We start from the raw sequence: 22703 nt of genomic DNA, 5'->3' as shown, positions 1-22703 counted from the left end.
TTCTTTTCACAGTTACTGCTTTTCACATTTACTGCTTATTTAACTGCAATATTTTGTGGACGGGTATTCATACCCTGATTCTTGAGGGAAAACCTCCAATTTTTCACTATTAAAGAAGAAATTAGCTGTAGGGTATTTTTGTTTGTTTGTTTGGTAAATTGTCTAATAGATTGGCATCAGATCAGATCAGTTGCTCAGTCGTGTCCGACTCTTTGCAACCCCATGAATCGCAGCACGCCAGGCCTCCCTGTCCATCACCAACTCCCGGAGTTCACTCAGACTCACGTCCATCGAGTCAATGATGCCATCCAGCCATCTCATCCTCTGTCGTCTCCTTCTCCTCTTGCCCCCAATCCCTCCCAGCATCAGAATCTTTTCCAATGAGTCAACTCTTCACATGAGGTTGCCAAAGTACTGGAGTTTCAGCTTCAGCATCAGTCCTTCCAATGAACACCCAGGGCTGATCTCCTTCAGAATGGACTGGTTGGATCTCCTTGCAGTCCAAGGGACTCTCAAGAGTCTTCTCCAACACCACAGTTCATAAGCATCAATTCTTTGGTGCTCAGCCTTCTTCACAGTCCAACTCTCACATCCATACATGACCACAGGAAAAACCATAGCCTTGACTAGACGAACCTTTGTTGGCTTTAAGCCAACTTTTTCACGCTCCACTTTCACCTTCATCAAAAGGCTTTTTAGTTCCTCTTCACTTTCTGCCATAAGGGTGGTGTCATCTGAATATCTGAGCTTATTGATATTTCTCCCTGCAATCTTGATTCCAGCTTGTGTTTCTTCCAGGCTAGCGTTTCTCATGATGTACTCTGCATATAAGTTAAATAAACAGGGTGGCAATATACAGACTTGACATACTCCTTTTCCTATTTGGAACCAGTCTGTTGTTCCATGCTCAGTTCTAACTGTTGCTTCCTGACCTGCATACAAATTTCTCAAGAGGCATAGCTCCCCTCTATTCCTAGTTTACTGAGAATTTTTGCTGTGAATGAGTGTCAAATTTTTCAGATGTTCATATTGATATGATCATGTGATTTTTCTTTTTTAGCCTGTTGATAAGATGGATTATATTAATGGATTTTCAAATGTTGAATCATCTTTGCAGACCTGGGATAAATCCTACTTTTTCATAGTGTATAATTCTCTTTGTACACTGTTAGATTTGTCTTACCACTATTTTGATAAGAATTTTTGGACCTATGCCCATGAAAGTTATTGGTCTGTAGTTTTCTCTTTTTTTTGAACATCTTTGGTTTTGTGGTTAAGATAATGCTGGCCTCATGTAATGAGTTAAGATGCATTCCCTCTGATTTTATACTTTAAAAGAGGTTGTTGACAATTGCTGTTTTCTTCCTCAGTTGTTCAGTAGTGGACACATCTGAGCCTGTTGCTTTCTGTGTTTTAGGACATTACTGATTATTAATTCAGTTTCTTAAATAGATATGAGCCTATTTACATTGTTTATTTCTTCTTTTGTGAGTTTTGGAAGATTGCATCTTTCAAGGAATCAGTCCATTTTACATAAGTCATTAAGCTTGTGGGCATTAACTTGTTCATAGTATTTCTTTATTATCTTTTGTGGCATGTGTAGTGATGTTGTCTCTTCTATTTCTGATATGATTAATTTATCTCTCCTTTATTTTCTAAGTTAACTTGGCTAGAGGCTTACTGATTTTATTGTTCTTTGCAAAGAAAGGGCTTTTTGCTTTTGTTGACTTTCTCTATTAATTCCCTGTTTTCAGTTTAATTGTTTTTTTGCTCTGTGATTCTTATTATTTCTGCTCTTTTTTTCTTGAGTTTAATTTTCACTTCTTTTCCTAGTTTCCTAAGAAAGGAATGTAGATTGATGATTTTAAAACTTTCTTGTTTTCTAACGTATGAATTCAGTGCTATTTATTTTTTTCTAAGGACTGCTTTTGCTTCTTCCCATCAATTTTGATGAGTTGTGTTTTCTTGTTTGTTTAATTCAAATTGCTTTTAAAATTCTCTGTATTTCCTTTTTGACCCATGTGTTATTTAATAGTATATTCTTTTATCTCTACATATTTTAGGGATTTCCAATTATCTCTCTGTTCTTTATTTCTATTTTAATTTCACTGTGATCAGAAAACATAATTAATTTTTATTTAGATTTTGTTAGTGTTAATAGTTATGTTAACTCTTAATTTTAATATTTTATCTTAATTTTCATTTGTATGTTTATGTAAGCATTCAGATTATCTGCAAATAATAGTGATTTTATTTATTGTATTGAAATATTTATATCTTTTTATATATTTATATTGCCTCATTTCACTGGCTAATACTTCCAATAAAAGGTTGATAACTAGTGAGAACTTGCATCTTTATCTCATTCTTAATATACATAAGAAAGTTTTAAATAATTTCTCTACTAAGAATGATTATTTATGGATATTCTTAATCAAATAAAGATTATTTGATTATTCTTAATTAAATAATTCCTAGATAGCCAAAGAGTTTTATTCTAAAAGGACATAGAATATTATCAAGTACTATTGAGAAATGCTTAGTTTGTCTCTTCTTTCTGTTAATGTGTTGAGTTACACAGAGTTTTACAAAATGTTAAAGTAAACCTTCCTATCTGGAGTAAACTCAATTTGATCATAAAATATTAACCTTTGTAACATTCTTGAGTTAACCTGGCTAATATTTTGTTTATAATAATATGTGCATATGCTCATGCAAGGCTGAACTATAATTTCCCATTTGATAATAGTGTTGTCAGCAATATTGAAATTATGTGAAAGTGTTAAGTGCTCAATCATGTCAGATTCTTTCCAACCTCATGGACTATAGCCCACCAGGCTATTCTGTCCTTGGGCTTCTCCCAGCCAGAATAGTGGAGTGGGTTGCCATTCCCTTCTCCAGGGGATCTTCCCAACACGGGGATCAAACCCAGGTCTCCCACACTGCAGGCAGTTTCTTTACCATCTGAGCCACCAAGATTATGCTAGCCTCTAAAACTGAGCTGTTAAAGATTCCTTCCTGCTCTGTTTTCTGAAAAAGATTGGGTAACATTGCTACGTCTTACCTAAATGATTAGATGTGTTCACATCTGAAGCCACTTGGACTGGGAGATTTCTTTGTGTGGAATTTTTTTCATTAAAAGTTTAATTTCTTCACTACACAGAGTATTTATTCACATTTACCTTTCCTTTGTCAGTTTTGCTGTGTTGTTCAGAAATTTCTCTTTTATTCCTAGTATTGCTAATTTGTCTACTTCCCTTTAAAAAGGTGTTTTTCTTTTTTCAGCTAATGTTCTATCTATTCTAGATTATTCAAAAAGCCAACAATGAGTTTCTTGACTTTTTTGCTTTATATTAGTTTCTATTTAATTGTTTTCTGGTCTTATTTTTTTAATGGAGTCTTTCTACTTTTTACTTTTAATTTATCACTCTAATTGTTTGAGATAGCTAATTAAAAAAAACATAAATTTAAACCAATAAATTTTCCTCTAAGATTAAAGGAAATGTACTGTGTGGTTCAGTGGTTAGGATGCCTTGCTTTCATTGCTGAGAATCTGGGTTCTATCCCTTGTCAGGGAACTAAGCTCCTACAAGCCAAATGGCATGGCCAAATATAAAAGAGAAAGACCCACAAGCTTAGTTATATCCATAATTTTTAATATGATATATATATCACATATATAAAAAGATATGTAATTACCTTTCATTTAAAACACATTTTATTTCCCAAGATTTCTTTTTTTCCCCCTTTGATTCGTGAACTATTTAGCATTGAGTTTCTTAATTTACAGCCTTTGGTGATTTATTTAAAAAAAATTTTTATTGGTATATGGCTCAATTCCACTACAGTCAGGTGGCACACTGTTAATGTTTTCAACCTTTTAAAATCTGTTGTTAAAACTTTATTGTCCCACATTTTAGTAAATGTTTTACATGCTTTTTTGGGAATGCATATTCTGTAGTTACTGCTTTTAGCTCTCCTATATGTCAACTCAATTTTGTTACTTATGGTGTTCAAATGTTATTATTCTTAGACATTTAGACATGGGCTTCCTTGATAGCTCAGTTGGTTAAGAATCCGCCTGCAATCCAAGAGGCCCCGGTTCAATTCCTGGATCAGGAAGATCCGCTGGGGAAGGGATAGGCTAACCACTGCAAAATTCTTGATCTTCCCTTATGGCTCAGCTGGTTAAAAATCCGCCCACAATGCGGGAGACCTGGGTTCGATCCTTGGACTGGGAAGATTTCCCTGGAGAAGGGAATGGCTACCCACTCCAGTATTCTGGCCTAGAGAAATCCATGGCCTGTATAGACCACGGGGTCGTATAGAGTCCGACACAACTGAGCGACTTTCACTTTCACGTAGACGTTTGGACTGTTGTTTTATCAGCATTTAAGAGAAGGGTGCTAAAATGTTTACCATCTACAGGTACCTGGTATGAGGTGTTTAGGAGTGATAATTAACTAATAGTTTTACCTCTATGCACCATAGATCACCAGCATCCTATTTACAACTGGTGACTGGGTAAATGCCTTTAACGCAGATCACATTGGAAAACCAATAGCATAGCTCATCCTTAAGGTTCTGTTCCCTTAGAACCACTTTTGATACCAGAAACTGATTCAGTCTGGGAGTGTTCAGAAAAGTTGATGGCACAAATACTACAAGAATACAACTTTATTTTATTTTATTTCTACCATTTCTATATATTTCAAAATGATCACCACAATAAAACTAGTTACCATAGAAAAGATTTTAGTATAAGAACTATACATGACACAACTGGAAGGAACTGTGAAGAGATGATGTGGAAGGCTAAAGAGGAAATAGTCACTAATGATTTTGGCTTAAAGCACTAGTATGTTTGGAGAACCCCCAGGTGAGGAAAGTCTAGAAACATCTAACTGCAGCCACTGCAGAAGGAAACTCATGAAAAGGCTTGTGAACTTCCAACATGTGCACAATGCCTCCAACAATAATGAATTCTGCTTTATTTTCATCTTCTAAATTTCACATGAGTTCTTTCTGTTGATTAACCTGGAACCCCACAATGATGGTGGTGTCTAGTTACAACTGGAAACCGAGTACATGTCTTGTTAGTTATATAGTGTTTTATTATTTTCATTGCTTTCTTAGAGATTAAAATCTGTCCTAGATGTATAACAGTCTAAAATAAATCAGTATTTTTAGTACCACCTGATTTCGTTATATTTTATTTACCTGGAAATGACAAAAGGGACTTAACATGTGTGAAATCACATTGACTGCTCTAGGAAGGCCTATGAATCACTGAATTTGGAGTTGAAACCAACGTGAGTGTCCTGTCACATTCTGGACAGTTCTCGTTTAACCTAACATGAAGTCTGTTTTCAACTTGTTATGGGATAGACATGCAATTCTGGCCATGAGCATCATCTTTTTTGTCACAATCCCGTCCTTCTTCAATGATCCCAAAACACAGTGACATATTATTTCATCTGATTCTTAAAAACATATTTATCTCCGCTCTAGCTAAAGAAGATAGGGGTGCTCAATATTTCTGCCTAGATAATTGGATTGGCTTCCAAGATAAATGCTATTATTTTTCTGAAGAAGAAAAAGATTGGAATTCAAGCAGATACGACTGTTTGTCTCAAAATGCTAGCCTAGTTATGATTGCCACTACAAAAGAAAAAGTAAGTAATTTAATATGCATTCCTTATCAATTGCATTAATTAGAGATACTGGAAGTATTCAAACTCCATTATGGTCTTCAAAGCATTTCAAACATGCCTGTTTATATGTGCAAAATGTCACAGAAGTTTAGAACATGCCATAGAAGATACAATTGAAAAAGCTGGTGATATTTTGTTTGGATAGTTTAAGACTCTGATCAAGTTCTAGACTTGGTAGCTAGCTTTTCCATTTTAAGGAATATGAATAGAAGAGCTTAACACTATTTGGAAAACTTTTAAAACCCTCGAAGAGGAAGGATGGAATTCTCCATTTCACTTCCTTGGTGGAAATTTCCTCTAGCTACTCAATCTTGCTTCTCTGTCTTTCTCTGAGATATCATGGAAGCCTTCTGTCAGAGTGCTCACTATCAACATTGCAACAGGTGTAATTGAAAGTTTCCCTGTAGGCTGAAGTCATGAGTTTCCAGTGGCCAGATCGCCACCATATTTTATCTGAAATTATATCCATTGCTGTAGCATATCAGTTCAGTCAGTTAAGTCGCTCAGTCATGTCCGACTCTTTCCGACCCCATGAATCGAAGCACGCCAGGCCTCCCGGTCCATCACCAACTCCTGGAGTTCACCCAGACTCACGTCCATCGAGTCAGTGATGCCATCCAGCCATCTCATCCTCTGTCGTCCCCTTCTCCTCCTGCCCCCAATCCCTCCCAGCATCAGAGTCTTTTCCAATGAGTCAACTCTTCACATGAGGTGGCCAAAGTACTGGAGTTTCAGCTTTAGCATCATTCCTTCCAAAGAAATCCCAGGGCTGATCTCCTTCACAATGGACTGGTTGGATCTCCTTGCAGTCCAAGGGACTCTCAAGAGTCTTCTCCAACACCACAGTTCAAAAGCATCAATTCTTTGGTGCTCAGCTTTCTTCACAGTCCAACTCTCACATCCATACATGACCACAGGAAAAACCATAGCCTTGACTAGATGAACCTTTGTTGGCAAAGTAATGTCTCTGCTTTTGACTATGCTATCTAGGTTGGTCATAACTTTCCTTCCAAGGAGTAAGTGTCTTTTAATTTCATGGCTGCAGTCACCATCTCCAGTGATTTTGGAGCCCAGAAAAATAAAGTCTGACACTGTTTCCACTGTTTCCCCATCTATTTCCCATGAAGTGATGGGACTGGATGCCATGATCTTCGTTTTCTGAATGTTGAGCTTTAAGCCAACTTTTTCACTCTCCACTTTCATTTTCATCAAGAGGCTTTGTAGTTCCTCTTCACTTTCTGCCATAAGGGTGGTGTCATCTGCATATCTGAGGTTATTGATATTTCTCCCGGCAATCTTGATTCCAGCTTGTGTTTCTTCCAGTCCAGCGTTTCTCATGATGTACTCTGCATATGAGTTAAATAAGCAGGGTGACAATATATAGCCTTGACGTACTCCTTTTCCTATTTGGAACCAGTCTGTTGTTCCATGTCCAGTTCTAACTGTTGCTTCCTGACCTGAATACAGGTTTCTCATAGGCAGGTACAAATTAAAAGGTTAATGAATCTTTGTTCAAAAAACATTGATGGAAACATGCAATAAATAAAGAGAATCTCCAAGAGCTTTAACAAGCATGAGACCTTGTACCTCTGCACTTATGAAATCTGTTCTTTCCCTGGGTGACTTACGTGGCAAGTATATTTTTTACTTTTATTTCATTTCTTTTAAAGTAAAGGGTCAATTTAAAAGGTAATTAACTTCATTAAAATTTGTGTGTGTTTTTCCCAGATGACTCAGTGGTAAAGAATCCGCCTGCCAATGTGGGAGATGAAGCAGAGGCGGGTTCCATCCCTGAGTCAGAACAATCCCCTGGAGAAGGAAATGGCAACCCACTTAAGTATTCTTGCCTGGGAAATTCCACGGATGGAGGAGCCTGGCGGGCTGCAGTCCATGGTGCTGCAAAGAGTAGAACAGGATTGAGCGATTAAAGCAGTGATAACAAGATTGTTTAAATGTACAGCAGCACAGTGGTCAACATTGTTAAAAGAACTGTGTATTACTTTCAGGGTAAACAATGTGTAGTTATGCAATCTATCTGATTGGTTCAAATGTAAATAGATACAAACTGCTGCTGCTGCTGCGGCTAAGTCGCTTCAATCGTGTCCGACTCATAGTGACCTCATGGACTGCAGCCTACCAGGCTCCTCCGTCCATGGGATTTTCCAGGCAAGAGTACTGGAGTTGGGTGCCATTGCCTTCTCCGAGATACAAACTAGGCTGGGGCAATTTATAGATCAGTGTAAGGAAACTAAACCATTTTGGAAGCAAGAAAAGACAGAGAAACCTGAATAAAATGTGAAAAACTAGATATGTTAAGAGTAGATATACCAAGTCAAAAAGTAAGATGCAGGCTTAATTTAATACAAAGAACTTCTGTAACAAATGGTTTCACTGCTGAATTTAACAAGACTCTTGATATGAACATTCTGAGAAATCCTTAAACAGTCCTTACAGTTCCTTTTGTGGAAAAAAGGCTAACTTAGCAGCAAGATGAAAAAAAAAAAAAATAACAAGTGACAAACAGAATGAGGTGGTTATTGCATATGGTATCTGTGAAGAAGTAATGTATAAAAGAATTTTAAAAGGCCATTTTTAAATAGTTTAATTTAAATATTACAAATGTTTATTTAAATTGCAAAGTATTTTCTTAGTTAAAATGAGATGAAGCTTGCTTCATGAAAAATTTCCCCTATTTATTTGCACCTATTTAGAATTACCTTGTATTTTTAACAAGCAGCTCCATGAGCTACTCTTTATTAAGCAAATAATGTTCAATATTTTTCATAGGACATTTCCCTGTACCTTGTCACTTCCCAGTTCCCTATCATCAAAAGCTCAGCTCCACATCTTCATCCAATTTTTCCAGCTATTCAGTGCAATATATCCTGTTGTTTTCCAGTACATACATCCTGTCTTGCTTGTTTTTTCTGCCTTAAAAAAAGCTCTTTCCTAAGCCTATAACATGAATTGTCCTTTTCTCCCTGGATTCTGTATTTGTCCTGGAATCTTTTACTCTTTCCAGATATCCCTCTTACAGTGCATCCTATGTGATGGTCTCCTGTAAAGACTGGGACACTTATTCTATAAACTAAAATTTCACTCTGTATTTATTATATTCATAATCTTCCCATTTAGTAGAATGTTTTCTAAGTTTGCATGGATTTGCTCACTCTACAGGAAACTCTGTGAATCCAGGGACACTGTTTTCTTAATAGATTCCTTTGTAAACCCATAGCTTGGTTCAGCGAATTGGATTTTTTTTTTCAAATAAATTCATGAAATGCTATAGAAGATGGTATATTAAAATGCCAAGGTTATTGGCATCACTGTTACCAGGTAGGAATGGACCACAGTGTTGTGATCTGTCATAATTCCTTTGCATTTATATAAAACTGAAACGTAGAGTGATACAAAGTCAAGTTTATGGTTTTGCAACTATTTTGGGGGCAGGTAGATGCAATGACTTTCTGTGTAGAACATAATTTTATGGCATGAAAGGCTCTAAGGTAGGAAAAATTTTCAACATCAAATGAATAAGGAGAAATATCAGAAAAAAGTAAAAATTTCCCCCCAAATGATGTTTTTAGAAATGTAAATATTTGGTAAAAAAAAAAAAATTGAAATTTGGGAATTAGATTCTAAAGGAACTGGATACATGAAAGGTGTGTGTATGGGTGTGCAAACATGATAGTTGAAAGAAATGTTGAAATAAAATATTACATTAAATTCAATATACTAGTATTTACTGGGAAGTGAAAAAAACATTATAATACATATCTGATGATTAGGAAGTCTATGTAAGAACTCCGTTGAAAAGTCTAGCTTTCTAGGAGTTCACAGACTAAAAATCTTGGAGGAATAGAGTTTCAATATATTTATATTGAATGTTTATCAATTTGGAATCGAAAGTGTCTTAAAGAAAATTTCTCTGACAAATTTCTCTCTTTGGTTCATAAATGAGAAAATTGAGAGTCAGAAGGTAAAATACTTTTTCACAATCACATAGCTATTTTCCAGCGAAACTAGGATTTGAAGCTTTGTCACCTTTTTCCTCACAACCTGCAAAGCAAGAGGGACACAGTAAGTTGTAGTGAAAACTGTCAAGTAAAATTACAAATTTTATTTTGCCTCTAAAGCATTTTCTTAAGCGATTCAAGTGCACTTCTGATCACTGGATTTGGCGAGACATGACAGAAAATCTAACAGGACAATGGGTGGATGGAAACATACATAACAAAGGGTGAGTGTCTTTTTTCTGGGATTATTTAAGTTTAGAGAGCGCAGCTTTCTGGGCTTCTCTGGTAGCTCAGCTGGTAAAGAATTCACCTGCAATGCAGGTGACCCAGGTTCAATTCCTGGGTTGGAAAGTTCCCCTGGAGAAGAGATAAGCTACCCATTCCAGTGTTCTTGGGCTTCCCTGGTAGCTCGGTTGGTAAAGAATTTGCCTGCAATGCAGGAGACCTGGGTTTGATCCCTGGGTTGGGAAGATTCCCTGGAAGAGGGAATGGCAACCCAATCCAGTATTCTTGCCTAGAGAATTCCCATGGATGGAGGAGCCTAGTGGGCTACAGTCCATGGGGTTGCAGAGTCGGACGCAGCTGAGTGGCTAAGTGCACACACACAGTGCAGCCTTCTAGAATCTGTACATTAGTATATTTCTGTACAGTCCTTGATTTGTCTTCATGTTGGAAAAGTGGACTAAGGATTAGTGTATCATGTATTAAGACTGGTTTCAAGAGTCAACCAGAGAGGTTGGAAATCAAGATATAAGAGAAAAACAAATATTGTATGTTAACACATATATTTGAAATCTAGACAAATGGTCCTGATGAATCTATCTGCAGGGCAGGAATAGGGACACAGACATAGACAATGGACTTGTGAACGTAGCAGTGGAAGAAAAGGGTGGGACAAATTGGGAGAGAAGCATTACGCTTTACCCTCTGAGCCACAGTGGGCCTATATATACACTACCATGTGTAAAATAGATAGCTAGTGGGAAGCTGCTGTATAACATAGAAAGCTTAGCTCAGTCCTCTGTGATGACCTCGATGGATAGAATAGAAGGTGGGAGGGTGGCTAAAGAGGGAGGGAATATATGTATACATATAGTTGATTCATGATGCTGTAAAGCAAAAAATAACACAGCATTGCAAAACAATTATATTTCAATTTAAAAATGAAAAAAAAAAAGATAAAAGGGAAAAGACTTCTTAGGTGGTTACTTTGAAAATAAAGACCTGAGATTCACATACACAGTAAAAGTAGACTTTTTCATGATTTTACCCTATTTTCTCTAATCTTATATCTCTTTCACAAGCTTCATGCTATCTGTTTGCTGCCAAGTTTCACAGTTCAAGGTAAATTTGTTTATTTTAAGTGCTTTTATTTGCACTGATAGTTGCAATTTAACATGGGCTTTATACCTTCTATTTTACAACATGGAGAATTGGACCTAAAAAATTGAGTTCACTGCATATATGACCCAGTATAAACACCCCAAATTGTGACTGCCAGCCACTTAGGCATTTAGTCTATTCTGCTGCTGCTGCTGCTAAGTCGCTTCAGTCGTGTCCGACTCTGTGCAACCCCATAGATGGCAGCCCACTAGGCTCCTCTGTCCCTGGGAGTGGGTTGCCATTTCCTTCTCCATTAGTCTATGCTAGAATTTCTCAATAGCAGAAAAAAGTGGACATTTTGGACCACATCGTTCTTTCCTGTGTGGAGGGAGCACTTTCTTATGCACAATAGGATGTTGGCAACATCTCTGGCCTCTACTCATGAGACAGTAGCAATTCCCCCTGCCCCACTCCTCTTGAGACAACCAAAAACGTCTTCGGATATTTCCAAGTGTCCCTTGCAAGGGCTGGTGGAAGGCAAACTCACCCCAGGGTTAAGAACCATTGGTTTCTACAAATTGACAACTCTACCTATAACATGTAACTTAGTTTAACAAGTACAGATTCTTGCAAGGGAGACTCCTTTGGTCCAATTTGGTACAGACATCTTAACCCTAGCAAGAAAGGACTGTGTAGAAGCATACTTTTTCACAGCTCTAGACATATAATATTTTTTAAAAAGGTGTCATTGACCAAGAGAGAAGTCATAGGACTCCCTAATGCATAGTGTTTGATTCCTTTATTGTAGGACTAATATGAAAGGGAATGAAATATGTTTTTACCTTAATGAAGATGGTGTTGGAACAGCTAGATGCTACACAGAGAGGAAATGGATTTGCAGGAAAAAAGTGCACTGAATCAGTTTCCGACAGTGGACTTAACATCCAAGAGTAAGATGGTTTTAATATTTATCAACTCTTTCCCTTTCCTTTTGTTGAAAATTCAACATTTCATTGCCTTAATATTATAGCCTGATGATACAGCTGGATGATTGTGAAAGCAATTTTCGTATTAGTTTTCTACTTTTTAAATGGTCTGGATCTTTTATCTGTATCAATTTTATCTTATCTGTATCAATTTAAAAGAATCATGCAATTTCACAGAATCTTTAGGTTAATTTTGGAAGTGTTGTATTTATATATTATTTTCTTATTCATTTAAAACATATTTCTTGTATTGATTTTTGTCTTACATAGCATAATTTTTCAAAACAGTTACTGCATAGTATTTATTATGTGTCTCTATTATATGTATCTATTGCTTTTGCAATTATATACTTTTATTATCTTTTAAAATAGTTGTTTTTATTAGCAAGGTAACTCTTTTAGGTATTCTTGTTCTGTTCAACATGCTTTCTGACGTCATAATTTTCTAATAATTTGTGGGTTCATTTAAATGCTAGAAAACACAGCATCTAGTAGTAACAATTTTATTTTTCCTATATTGTAAAAATTAGTTATTTTTTGTATCATTAAAATAGGTGGAATTTCCAGGACAATATTGATGGTAAAAAATTGTTCCACATTTTAAAGAAAATGCTTCTGATATGCTAATATTAGTTGTGTTGTATCTAGTTTTTTATATCTTTTTCTTAAAAGTTAGGTTGGTTCTTTTCTATTTCTATTTGCTAAGAGTTTTTTTTTTTTGTAGGAAGAGACTTCATTTTCTTGTATGCTTTTGTTTGCTGCATTTGTTTCAATGTTGTCATGGTTTCTATTCCTTAATCTTTTAATGCAGTGAATGACATTTTAAATTTTCTAATGTTAAGAGGCTGCTTTACATTCCTAGATAAAATTCAATTTGGTCATGACGTGATATCCTATTTATTTTAGGTATATTCATTTTGATATTTATTTTTTAACACTCTAGAGTGTGATTACCTAAAATTTTCCTTAGGAAAGCAGAGATTATAGTTTGAATAATTCAGTGATGACATGATTGAAAAAATGTGCCACTTTACAATTATGCTATAAAATTATGAATGATAAATTTCATATGTCTTGAAAATTCATTCCTGATCGCATTTTATGCATATTTTTTTTTAGATATGCACTTGTGATTTTCAATGAAGAGCAGTAGCAGCCTTTGAGAGAGCTGCTAGAAAAGAGTACTTATGGACATCATGACATAGTGATGTCACCAACGTTGAATGCCGGTACTAGAGAGCTGCAGCCTCTAGAAGATTTATATTGTTTCAATGGAAAAAAAATCTCATTTTCTCCTGATAGGAGAAATAAAATTAGAAAAGACACATTTGACAGTAACGAAGTCTGATATTATCCCTGGCTCTAAACAGGAAAGGGGCTTCCCAGGTGGCTCAGTGGAAAAAGAATCCACCTGCCAATCCAAGAGTTGCAGGAGACACGGGTTCAAACCCTAGGTAGGGAAGATCTTCTGGAGAAGGAAATAGCAACTCACTCCTGTATTCTTGACTGGAGAATCCCATGGACAGAGGAACTTGGTGTGCTCCAGTCCACAGGGTTGCAAAGAGTCAGACACAACTGAGCAACTGAGCACACATGCCCTGAACAGGAAGAAATAACATCTGAACACCATAAACAACCTGAATGCACCCCCACTGGATAAGCCAATATATAACCAATTCCCTTTTCCCACTATTCTGAAGGTTTTTTGCTAAATAATAATGCTCTTCATGGGCTTATGAGTTCTGTGATGCACAGAACTTTATGCAAAGTGTTTGTTTAAAGAAAGACCCTACCATACATGTTTGCCCTGGATCTCAGACCCAGGGGGAACCTTTAAAAGACCAAATATCTAGTAATCAATAATTACACAGGATCTTTGCAGTTGAGGGTAACTTAATTTATGTAATATCTATGAATATTTAATATGAAAAGCTGCACAATCTATCCCATGGGATAGAATTATTTTTGTAAACTTCTGAAAAGTGAAAGTGAAGTCCTTCAGTTGTGTCTGACTCTTTGTGACCCCTTGGACTATAGCCTACCAGGCTCCTCGGTCCATGGGATTTTCAAGGCAAGAATACTGGAATGGGTTGCCATTTCCTTTTCCAGGGGATCTTCCCAACCCAGGGATCGAACCAGGGTCTCCCACATTGTAGGCAGACGCTTTACCATTGGAGTTATATATATTGTGTGTAGACTCGAGAAATTTCCTCTTCCTATATCTTATGAGGCTGAGCTATGAGCCTAAAATGTTGTGTTGACATTCTAATGCTCAGGACCTCAGACTGTGACCTTGTTTGGAAATTAGGGCTGGGCTGAATGTAATAGTGAAGACATCATTACTATAGGCCTCAAGCTCTTTAGCACCAGTGGTGTTATAAGAAGAGGAAATTTGGAGTCAGACAAAACTCTTAACAAAGTGAAGACAATGTGAAGACAAAGGGAAAAGACAGCCCTGGGACTGAAGTGATATACCTATAAGTCAAAGAGCGCTAGGCATGGCCAGCCATTACCAGAAGCAGGAAGAGGAAAGAAAGGACTGTCTCCTAGAGCAGTCTGAGAGAGCATGACCCAGAGGACATATTGATGTTGGGCCTTCCAGGCTATAGTACTGTGAGACAATCAGTTCCTGGTGTTTTAAATCATGCAGTGCATGGCACTTTGTTATGGAAGCAGTAGCATTAACACATTGTATTTCTGAAGTGTACAAACCCCTGCATCCTTGTTTTTAAAATAAAAGACTGACTCAAGAATCCATGATTAATTCATTTTTTGTCAGTTGTTTCATGAGGGCTGTCTTTCCACCTTGCTTATACTTTCCTTTGTTGTGCCAAAGCTTTTAAGTTTAATTAGGTCCCATTTGTTTAGTTTTTGTTTTTATTTCCATTACTCTGGGAGGTGGGTCATAGAGGATCTTGCTGTGATTTATGTTGAAGAATGTTCTATCCATGTTTTCCTCTAAGAGTTTTATAGTTTTTTGTCTTACATTTAGGTCTTTCATCCATTTTGAGTTTATTTTTGTGTGTGGTGTTAGGAAGTGTTCTAGTTTCACTCTTTTACATGGAGTTGACCAGTTTTCCCAGCACCCCTCGCTGAAGAGAAAAACGTGAAGATGTAGAAACAAAGACTAGCTATTGGGCTGGGGAACTGGTAACAACTTAGATTATAATTCAACCACATAGCAGAATCACTAAACTCCTATTTCTCTGAAATACATGAAGGCATGACACACGTTGCTAAGTTATTTTTACAAGAAGCAGACCAGCTCCAAATGAAAACTGCTGACCATGAGAACATAGACTCTAGACTGGTTGAAACCGGAAAATTAATGATGCTTGAAAGGTCACCTTGATGCCAACCAATCCAAAAATGTCCATGAGTTGGTGACACATTGCTCCTTGAACACTATAAAACTCCTCACTATCCCACTCCCGGGTGGGTCACACAGTCTTGAGTGCATTAGCCCTCTGTGGTCCCCTTTGCCTGGCAGCACAATAAAAATTACTCTTTTCTACTTCAGGCAAAACCTGACTCTGTGTTTCTATTCAGCAACAGAGAACACAGGCAGAGTTTCGGTAACATTATCAATATCAACTTCTTTTCATTTCTATGTTTCATCTTTTTCAGATACAAGCATAACCTAGAATGTCCACTGCTTCTTTCAGGAAATGTATTTTAAAGAAAATACATTCTCTCAGCATTTAAGTGCAGTCAAATCTAGCTTTGTCTATCACTCGACAAAAGTGAATAAAAGCAGCCCTCACCACATCACTCCTATCTTTATTGCTGTACCCAGTGACCTTGCTTCAGTAAATAACTCCCATGTCCTCTTGAGCACCATTTCCTTTTCTTCCTTACTAAAGAATAGTAGATTTACAAAATTAACTTCGAATGTACAATATAGCAGTTCAAAAATTTTATACTGTGTATATATAGTTATAGATGCAAAGAACAAATACGTGTTTGCCAGGAAGGAGTGGGGGGAGCAGAGGGAAAGAAATAGGTGAGGAAGAGTGAGAACCAAAACCTCCAGTTACAAAATAAATGAGTTATAAGTATCAAACGTGCAGTGCAGGGAATATAGTCAATAACTGTGTAATATATTTGCAAGCTGACATGTCGTAACTGGACTTATCATGGTGATTAGTTTGAAATCCATTGTCTTGCAATTAAAGTATTATTCATGAAATAGCTTCATTGTCTTTTTAAACATTCATACAAAGCCCAATCTTCTGTGTGTGTTTGTGGAAAGTGGCCTTCTGACTAAAAATGTGTGGTTCACTGTGTGAATCTTTCACTATCCAAATTAGTTTAGCTTGACATTTTCAGTTACTCAGGAAGTTCTGGCCTCCAACGGTTGACTGTAGTCTTAGTTCTCTAATAAAAGCTGGAGGTAAAATGCCTGATATAAATATGGTAGAGAAAGATGTTTTCCAACTGTGTGAATTGCAAAACGAGGTAAGAATTTGGGCTGTAAGGAATGAGGGTGAGAATTGAGGTGATAAAATAATGCTACTGATAAGACTCTAGTGTCTACACAGGGAAAGTGGTTCACAGCTACAGAGTTTTCAAGGATGAGAGAACTTGAAAGAGTGCTATAATTTATAAATTGTAAATGTGTTTATAATTTGTTTAAGAATAAGCAGATATGGAAATTCTTGTTCTCACAGGTAATGAAGGGGAACTATTAAGAGAAAGAGGTAAGAGAATGGAAACAGGTAAAATTTATGACTGACAATGGAATGATTAATTTCAGTGGGAAAAATACATACTGTAAAGTGTTACACAGATGCAGCATATTATTATTGTGAAATAAAGTATAAAACTTATCATGGAAGCTCACAGGAGAGAAAACATTAAAAGGCAAGTAAAAGATATTTACTAATTTAAAAAAGTGAACAATTCCAGATAAAAATATAGGAGAAAATTCAAATAAAATATCTTACATTAGATGCCATATAGAAAGAGAAATGTGTGTGTGTATATATATATACACACACATATATATGAGATTGAAATTAAAAGTCATGTATTAAGATTTTGTTTGATGATTTACTAAGTGAAAAAAGTGACTTCTACCTGTTGGAGAAAATTGAGGTATCATAATTTAGGATGGAAAATTTTCTTTATCCTTGATAAAAGTAGCAATCAATTTATATAGAAGGCAATTCAGAGGAGGAAAAAGATGATTTCTAATTCTTGTTAAATGACTGCATTTATTTCTTCATTCCTTTGGTATTTTGAGTATCTTTATAAATCTGCTTAAAATATTTGCTAGATTAATTCCAACATCTGTGTCACATCAGCACAGCTTCTGTTGATTGTCTTTCTCCATGCAAGTCCAAATTCTCATGGCTATTCGTATGCTGAATAATTTTGAATTGTCTTCTGGACATTTTTAATAAACATTTTGTTAGGAGACTCTTTGTTTAAACGTGTGGAGCATATCCAAATATTTGGTTTGAGCAATCACTCTGGATAGGTTCAGGCCTTCTGTGGGCTCTGGTTCCAGTTCAGTTTTCAGAACCCTTGTAGTGTTATTTGGATATTTCTTGGAAGTGCATCAACTAATCGCCAATCTGGAATGTGGGCAATGTTCCGCTATAAATTTAGGTCTCAGTGTCTTTGGTACATTAGAGTCGGGTGTAGGCATGCACAGCTGGTGTGTCTGTGGACAAGGGGAGTGCAGGAATTTGCTACCCTCTAATCACATGGCTTGCTGTGATTCATGGGGTCGCAGAGTAGGACACAACTGAGCGACTGAACTGAAATGAATCACATGGTGATGGTTTTTTCTGGTGACCAGACACTCCCTTGAAACTATACAGAACCTTCACAATGAGTGATCACCAGCATAACAAAGTTACTTCTTCTATGACTCAAGAAATGGACAAAATTATAATGATTTTTGAAGCTCCTTGCCAGGAATCAGAGGTAAAGATCAAATATATCTATTACAACACAGTTTTCATTCACTCAGGTGGTGCTAGTGGTAAAGAAGCCCCCTGCCAATGCAGGAGATGCAAGAGATGCAGGTTCAATCCCTGGGTGGGGAAGATCCCCTGAGGTAGGCAATGGCACCCTGCCCCAGTATTCTTGCCTGAAAAATTCCATGGGTAGAGGAGCCTGGTAGGCTATAGCCCATGGCACTGCAGAGGGTCATACATGATTAAGCACAGAAAACAAAAGCAAAAAGTTAAGCACAGTTTGAAAAGTATCAGAACTTAGATATGGCAGAAATATTAGAATTATCACACTGGAAACTTTTTAAAAACTCTGACTGACATGCTAATGACTCCAATGCAAAATATAGACACCATGAAGAATAAATAGGTAGTGTAAGGAGAACATAGAAATTATAAGAAAGGAAAAAAAGAAATGTCAGAGAATCAAAAACACTTACAAAAATACAGTGTCTGATGATCTCATTAATAGATTAGACATGGCTGAGGAGAGAATCTCTGAGTTTAGGTCATAGCAACAGAAACATCCAAAACTGAAAAGTTAAAACAAAACAATTGAAAAAAAAAAAAAGAAAAGAAAACCCAAAACAATATCCAAGAACTGTGGAATAACTACTAAAAGTGTAACATGTAATGGGGACACCAAAAGGAGAGGAAAGAAGTAGAAGCAATATTTTAAGAAACGGACTGAGAATTTACCCCAAATTAATATCAAACAATAAAGTACAGATCTAGGAAGCTCGGAGAAAACCAAGCAGTGTAAATCCGCACACGCACACACACCTCCATCAAATACATCTGGGTATATCATAGTCAAACTGCAGAAAATCAAACAAAAATTGAGAAAAAATTTGAAAAGAAGCAAGAAGAAAAAAAATTACTTTGCCACCTTTTGTTATCTAAGAAGCCGGGTATATAAGCAGAGTGGAGTGAAATGTTCAAATTGTTGAGAGAAAAAAAATTACCAACCTAGAATTCTATATTCTATGAAATCACCTTCAAAGTGAAGGGCAAAATAAAGATTTTTTCCAGAAAAAGAAACCTTCAGGGAATTTGTAGCCAGGAGACCTTCCTTATAAGTATGTTAAAATAAGGAAGGACTAGAAAGAGGTAGGATAGGAGAAGGCAATGGCACCCAACTCCAGTACTCTTGCCTGGAAAATCCCATGGATGGAAGAGCCTGTAGCCTGCAGTCCGTGGGGTCGCTAGGAGTCGGAGATGACTGAGCAACTTCACTTTCACTTTTCACTTTCATGCATTGGAGAAGGAAATGGCAACACACTCCCAGTGTTCTTGCCTGGAGAATCCCAGGGATGGGGGAGCCTGGTGGGCTGCTGTCTATGGGGTTGCACAAACTGAAGCGACTTAGCAGCAGCAGCAGCTGCAGAAAGAGGTAAGGAAAGAGATACAGGTCTGAAACTAGAATCTACTTTGAGGAATAAATGAGAAAATTTTAAATGTATTTTTCCTATTCTTAATTGATCTCACTGGTAACAGCTAGTTTCAAAATAATGACTGTATTAGATTCTTGTAGTTTATGCATAAGTGGAATGAATGACAGTAACAATGTAAGGGACAAGAGTATAATTAGGATTATTTTGTTATTATAAGATATTGCACTATTCTTTTGAGGTTTACAGTATTAATTGAAAGCATATTTGAGCTAGTTGTAATTTTGTATTACAAGCTTCAGGGCAATCACTAAAAATATTTTTTTAAAAAGAAAGAAGTGCAATGGATACAAGATAGGAGAGAAAATGCAATAATCTAAGCTGCCCAACTAAAACTACCTAAGGCTTAAAAAGTATAAGATAAAATGGAAACAAAGAACAATAGCAACAAATGGAAAACATTAACAAACATGGCAGATATTAATTCTCTGTTTAAATAATCATCTTCATGTCAATAGTTTAAATATACCAGCTAAAACAAATTGTCAGAGTGAAACAAAAACAAGATCCAATTTTGTATTTTCTATAAAAAATCCATTTTAAAGATGAAGATATATGTAGTCAAAAAAGGAAAAAGGAAACCAATGGAGAAAGATATTCCTTGTGAATACTAATCAAAAGAAAGCTGGAGTAGCTACACTATATTAATTTCATTTTTTTTAATGTTTTATTGTAACATTGAGTTGATAGTAGTTTGGGGGTATTAATATTAAACCAAAACCCTATGAAGCACTTGGAAATAATTTCATGCAGAGCAACTTCTAAACAATCAAACTTATCAGGGAGAAAGAAGGACATTACATAATCATAAAACAATTAATTCTTCAAGAAGACAATTGTTTTGTATGTGAACCTAACAACAGTGTCAAGATGTAAGGTAGAACCTGATAGAACTGCTAGGAGAGACAGGTGAATTCGCTATTATGGCTGAAGACTTCTGTAACCCTCTGAAGATACAAATCAGAAATGGGCAGACCCATCTGGCAGAAAATCACTACACAGTTGTACTAACAGCACCATCAATCAACTGTATACAAAATAATTGACATTTATAAGCTACTTTATTTAATGACAGCAGAATATACATTTGTCTTGAGGTTATTTTGAATATTTGCCATACTAGACCACATTCTGAAAAATTATAGCTTAAAAAATTAAAAGAATAGAAATCATATAATGTATGCGCTCAGGCCATAGTGGAATTAAACTAGAATCAGAAGGCTACATAGAAATAGAACTAGAAAATCCTAAATACAGGAGATTTAACAACATATTTCTAAACAATACATGAGTCAAAGAGGACATTTCAAGAAAAATTTTAAAATATTTTTAACTAAATGAAAATGTAACTTAAGAATTTGTGACATAGAGTAAAATAAGTGTTTAGAGGAAAGTTTACTACGTTGAATGCACATATTCAAAAAGAATAAATATCTAAAAACAAATATCTAAGCTTTAACCATAGTATACTAGAAAAAGAAGGGAAAATGCAAAGTGAAAAGAAATGAAATTGAACAGTAGAAATTAATAGAGACAATGCAATCGAAAGCTGGCACCTTGAAAAAGATCAATAAAGTTGATAAGCCTCTATAAAACAAAGCTGGTTCTTCAGCAGAAATAAATACAATTGATAAACCTCAAGCGAACTGAGGAAAACGGAGAGAAGATACAAATCAGTAATATGAGAAATAAAAAAGGGGAAATACTACAGAATCTTTGGATATCAAAAAGATAGTGAAAGAAAATTCTGAAAATTCCTAATCCTACAAATTCATTGTACAGTCTTGCTTCACTTGGATCTTAACAGTCCATGGGATTGCAGAGTTGGACAGGACTGAGCGACTAACACACACACACACAATACTACAGAGTCTTTGGACATCAAAAAGATGGTGAAAGAAAACTATGAAAAATATTAATCCCACAGATTCATTGTACAGTCTTTCTTCACTTGGATCTTAACATCTATACATTTTACAAGCACACATACTGAAGAAGGCTAATGTTTCTAATTACTATAAAATGTATTGAGCTACATATGGTTCAGTGTTTAAAAGCAAGTTAGCTGGAGTTCCTTTTGTTCAACATCTGGAAGAAAACTATGATTTTTATTCTAGATCAGCACTTTTGAATCAACTTTCTACAGTGGTGGAAATATTCCACATCAGTGCGACCACAATTGTAGCCACTAGCCACATGGAGCTGTGAGCACTTGAAATGTGGCTAGATTTTAAATTTTTATTTAATTATAATTGATTTAAATTTTAATACTCAAATGTGATTAATGACTATTCTATTGCATAGCAGTTTAAGACTTCCTTGTGGCTCAGCTGGTAAAGAATCCGCCTGCAATGTAGGAGACCTGGATTCAATCCCTGGGTTGGGAAGACCCCTGGAGAAGGGAAAGCCAACCCACTACAGTATTCTGGCCTAGAGAATTCCACGCACTATATAGTCCATGGGGCTGCGAAGAGTCAGACACGATAGAGTGACTTTCACTTTACTTCACTTCTAAAGGTGTGGTTTGGATTTAGACCTTAAAGCACCTAGAGAAGAATTTTTTCACCACCGTTTTTTACCACCAATGTCAGGAGAGGAGTAGCAAAATCAACGCATATTTGAACACAAATTTTTGTTTATGTCTTGTGAAAAAGTGTACAGTTATAGATGGTAGACAATGATCAGATATTTATTTGTTGTGTTTACACAAATGAGTACCTGAACAGGGTATTACTCAAGGATTGATTTCAAATGATCTGATGCTTGTGGTCATGCAGAAGATATTATGTTGGAAAAGCTGTAAACATGCAGTGCAAGATTAAAGCCTTGACAAAAATTCTAATTGGGGAAAACTATGGTAGAAGCGTAATTCATAGTTACAAAGATCGGCTTTGAGAATGAACAAGAGAATGTGAGTATTGGTTGGCCAATGGTAGCTGTGTGAAGCTGCCAAGTAATATAGACTCTGTGAGAGTCATTCATTTTACTAGTAAAGTAAAATGAATAATAATAATAGTTTAATAACTTTTAGGATACAATGACTTAGACAATATAATCACTATATATGTTAAATTTCATATAATTAACTGCTTGTTGTGTGTCTTAAGCATAAAATTATACAGATTCAAAGAGATGTAAATAATAAAAAAAAAAACAGCATCCTTGGATGCAGGAAAATTGCTAGTAAACAAGTAAATAGATCTTCAGTATTTCCAAAGACCTAAGAATGGAAATACCTAACTATTGATTT

The 22703-nt window shown here is 36.0% G+C and overlaps 1 protein-coding gene across 1 annotated transcript; it reads left to right on the top strand.

Annotated features, from left to right (window-relative positions):
* The first annotated feature begins 4860 nt into the window (after window positions 1-4860).
* On the top strand, window positions 4861-14780 carry LOC129627708 (C-type lectin domain family 2 member B-like). Its single transcript, XM_055547453.1, has 5 exons — window positions 4861-4879; window positions 5512-5675; window positions 9851-9954; window positions 11862-12003; window positions 13159-14780. Exons 1-4 carry the CDS (start codon window positions 4861-4863, stop codon window positions 11968-11970), a joined length of 396 nt encoding a protein of 131 aa, XP_055403428.1. The 3' UTR covers window positions 11971-12003; window positions 13159-14780.
* The last annotated feature ends 7923 nt before the right edge of the window (window positions 14781-22703 follow it).

This window comes from Bubalus kerabau, chromosome 1, assembly GCF_029407905.1.
Source record: "Bubalus kerabau isolate K-KA32 ecotype Philippines breed swamp buffalo chromosome 1, PCC_UOA_SB_1v2, whole genome shotgun sequence".
In the NCBI taxonomy this organism is placed as follows: Eukaryota; Metazoa; Chordata; class Mammalia; order Artiodactyla; family Bovidae; genus Bubalus; species Bubalus kerabau.
This window is presented reverse-complemented; position numbering and strand designations above follow the sequence as displayed.

Excerpts from the sequence above, each read along its gene's own strand:
- LOC129627708 (XM_055547453.1), top strand. Across the intron at positions 5,676-9,850 it reads TTGCCACTACAAAAGAAAAA|CATTTTCTTAAGCGATTCAA; the intron begins GTAAGTAATTTA and ends TTGCCTCTAAAG. Across the intron at positions 9,955-11,861 it reads GGAAACATACATAACAAAGG|GACTAATATGAAAGGGAATG; the intron begins GTGAGTGTCTTT and ends CCTTTATTGTAG.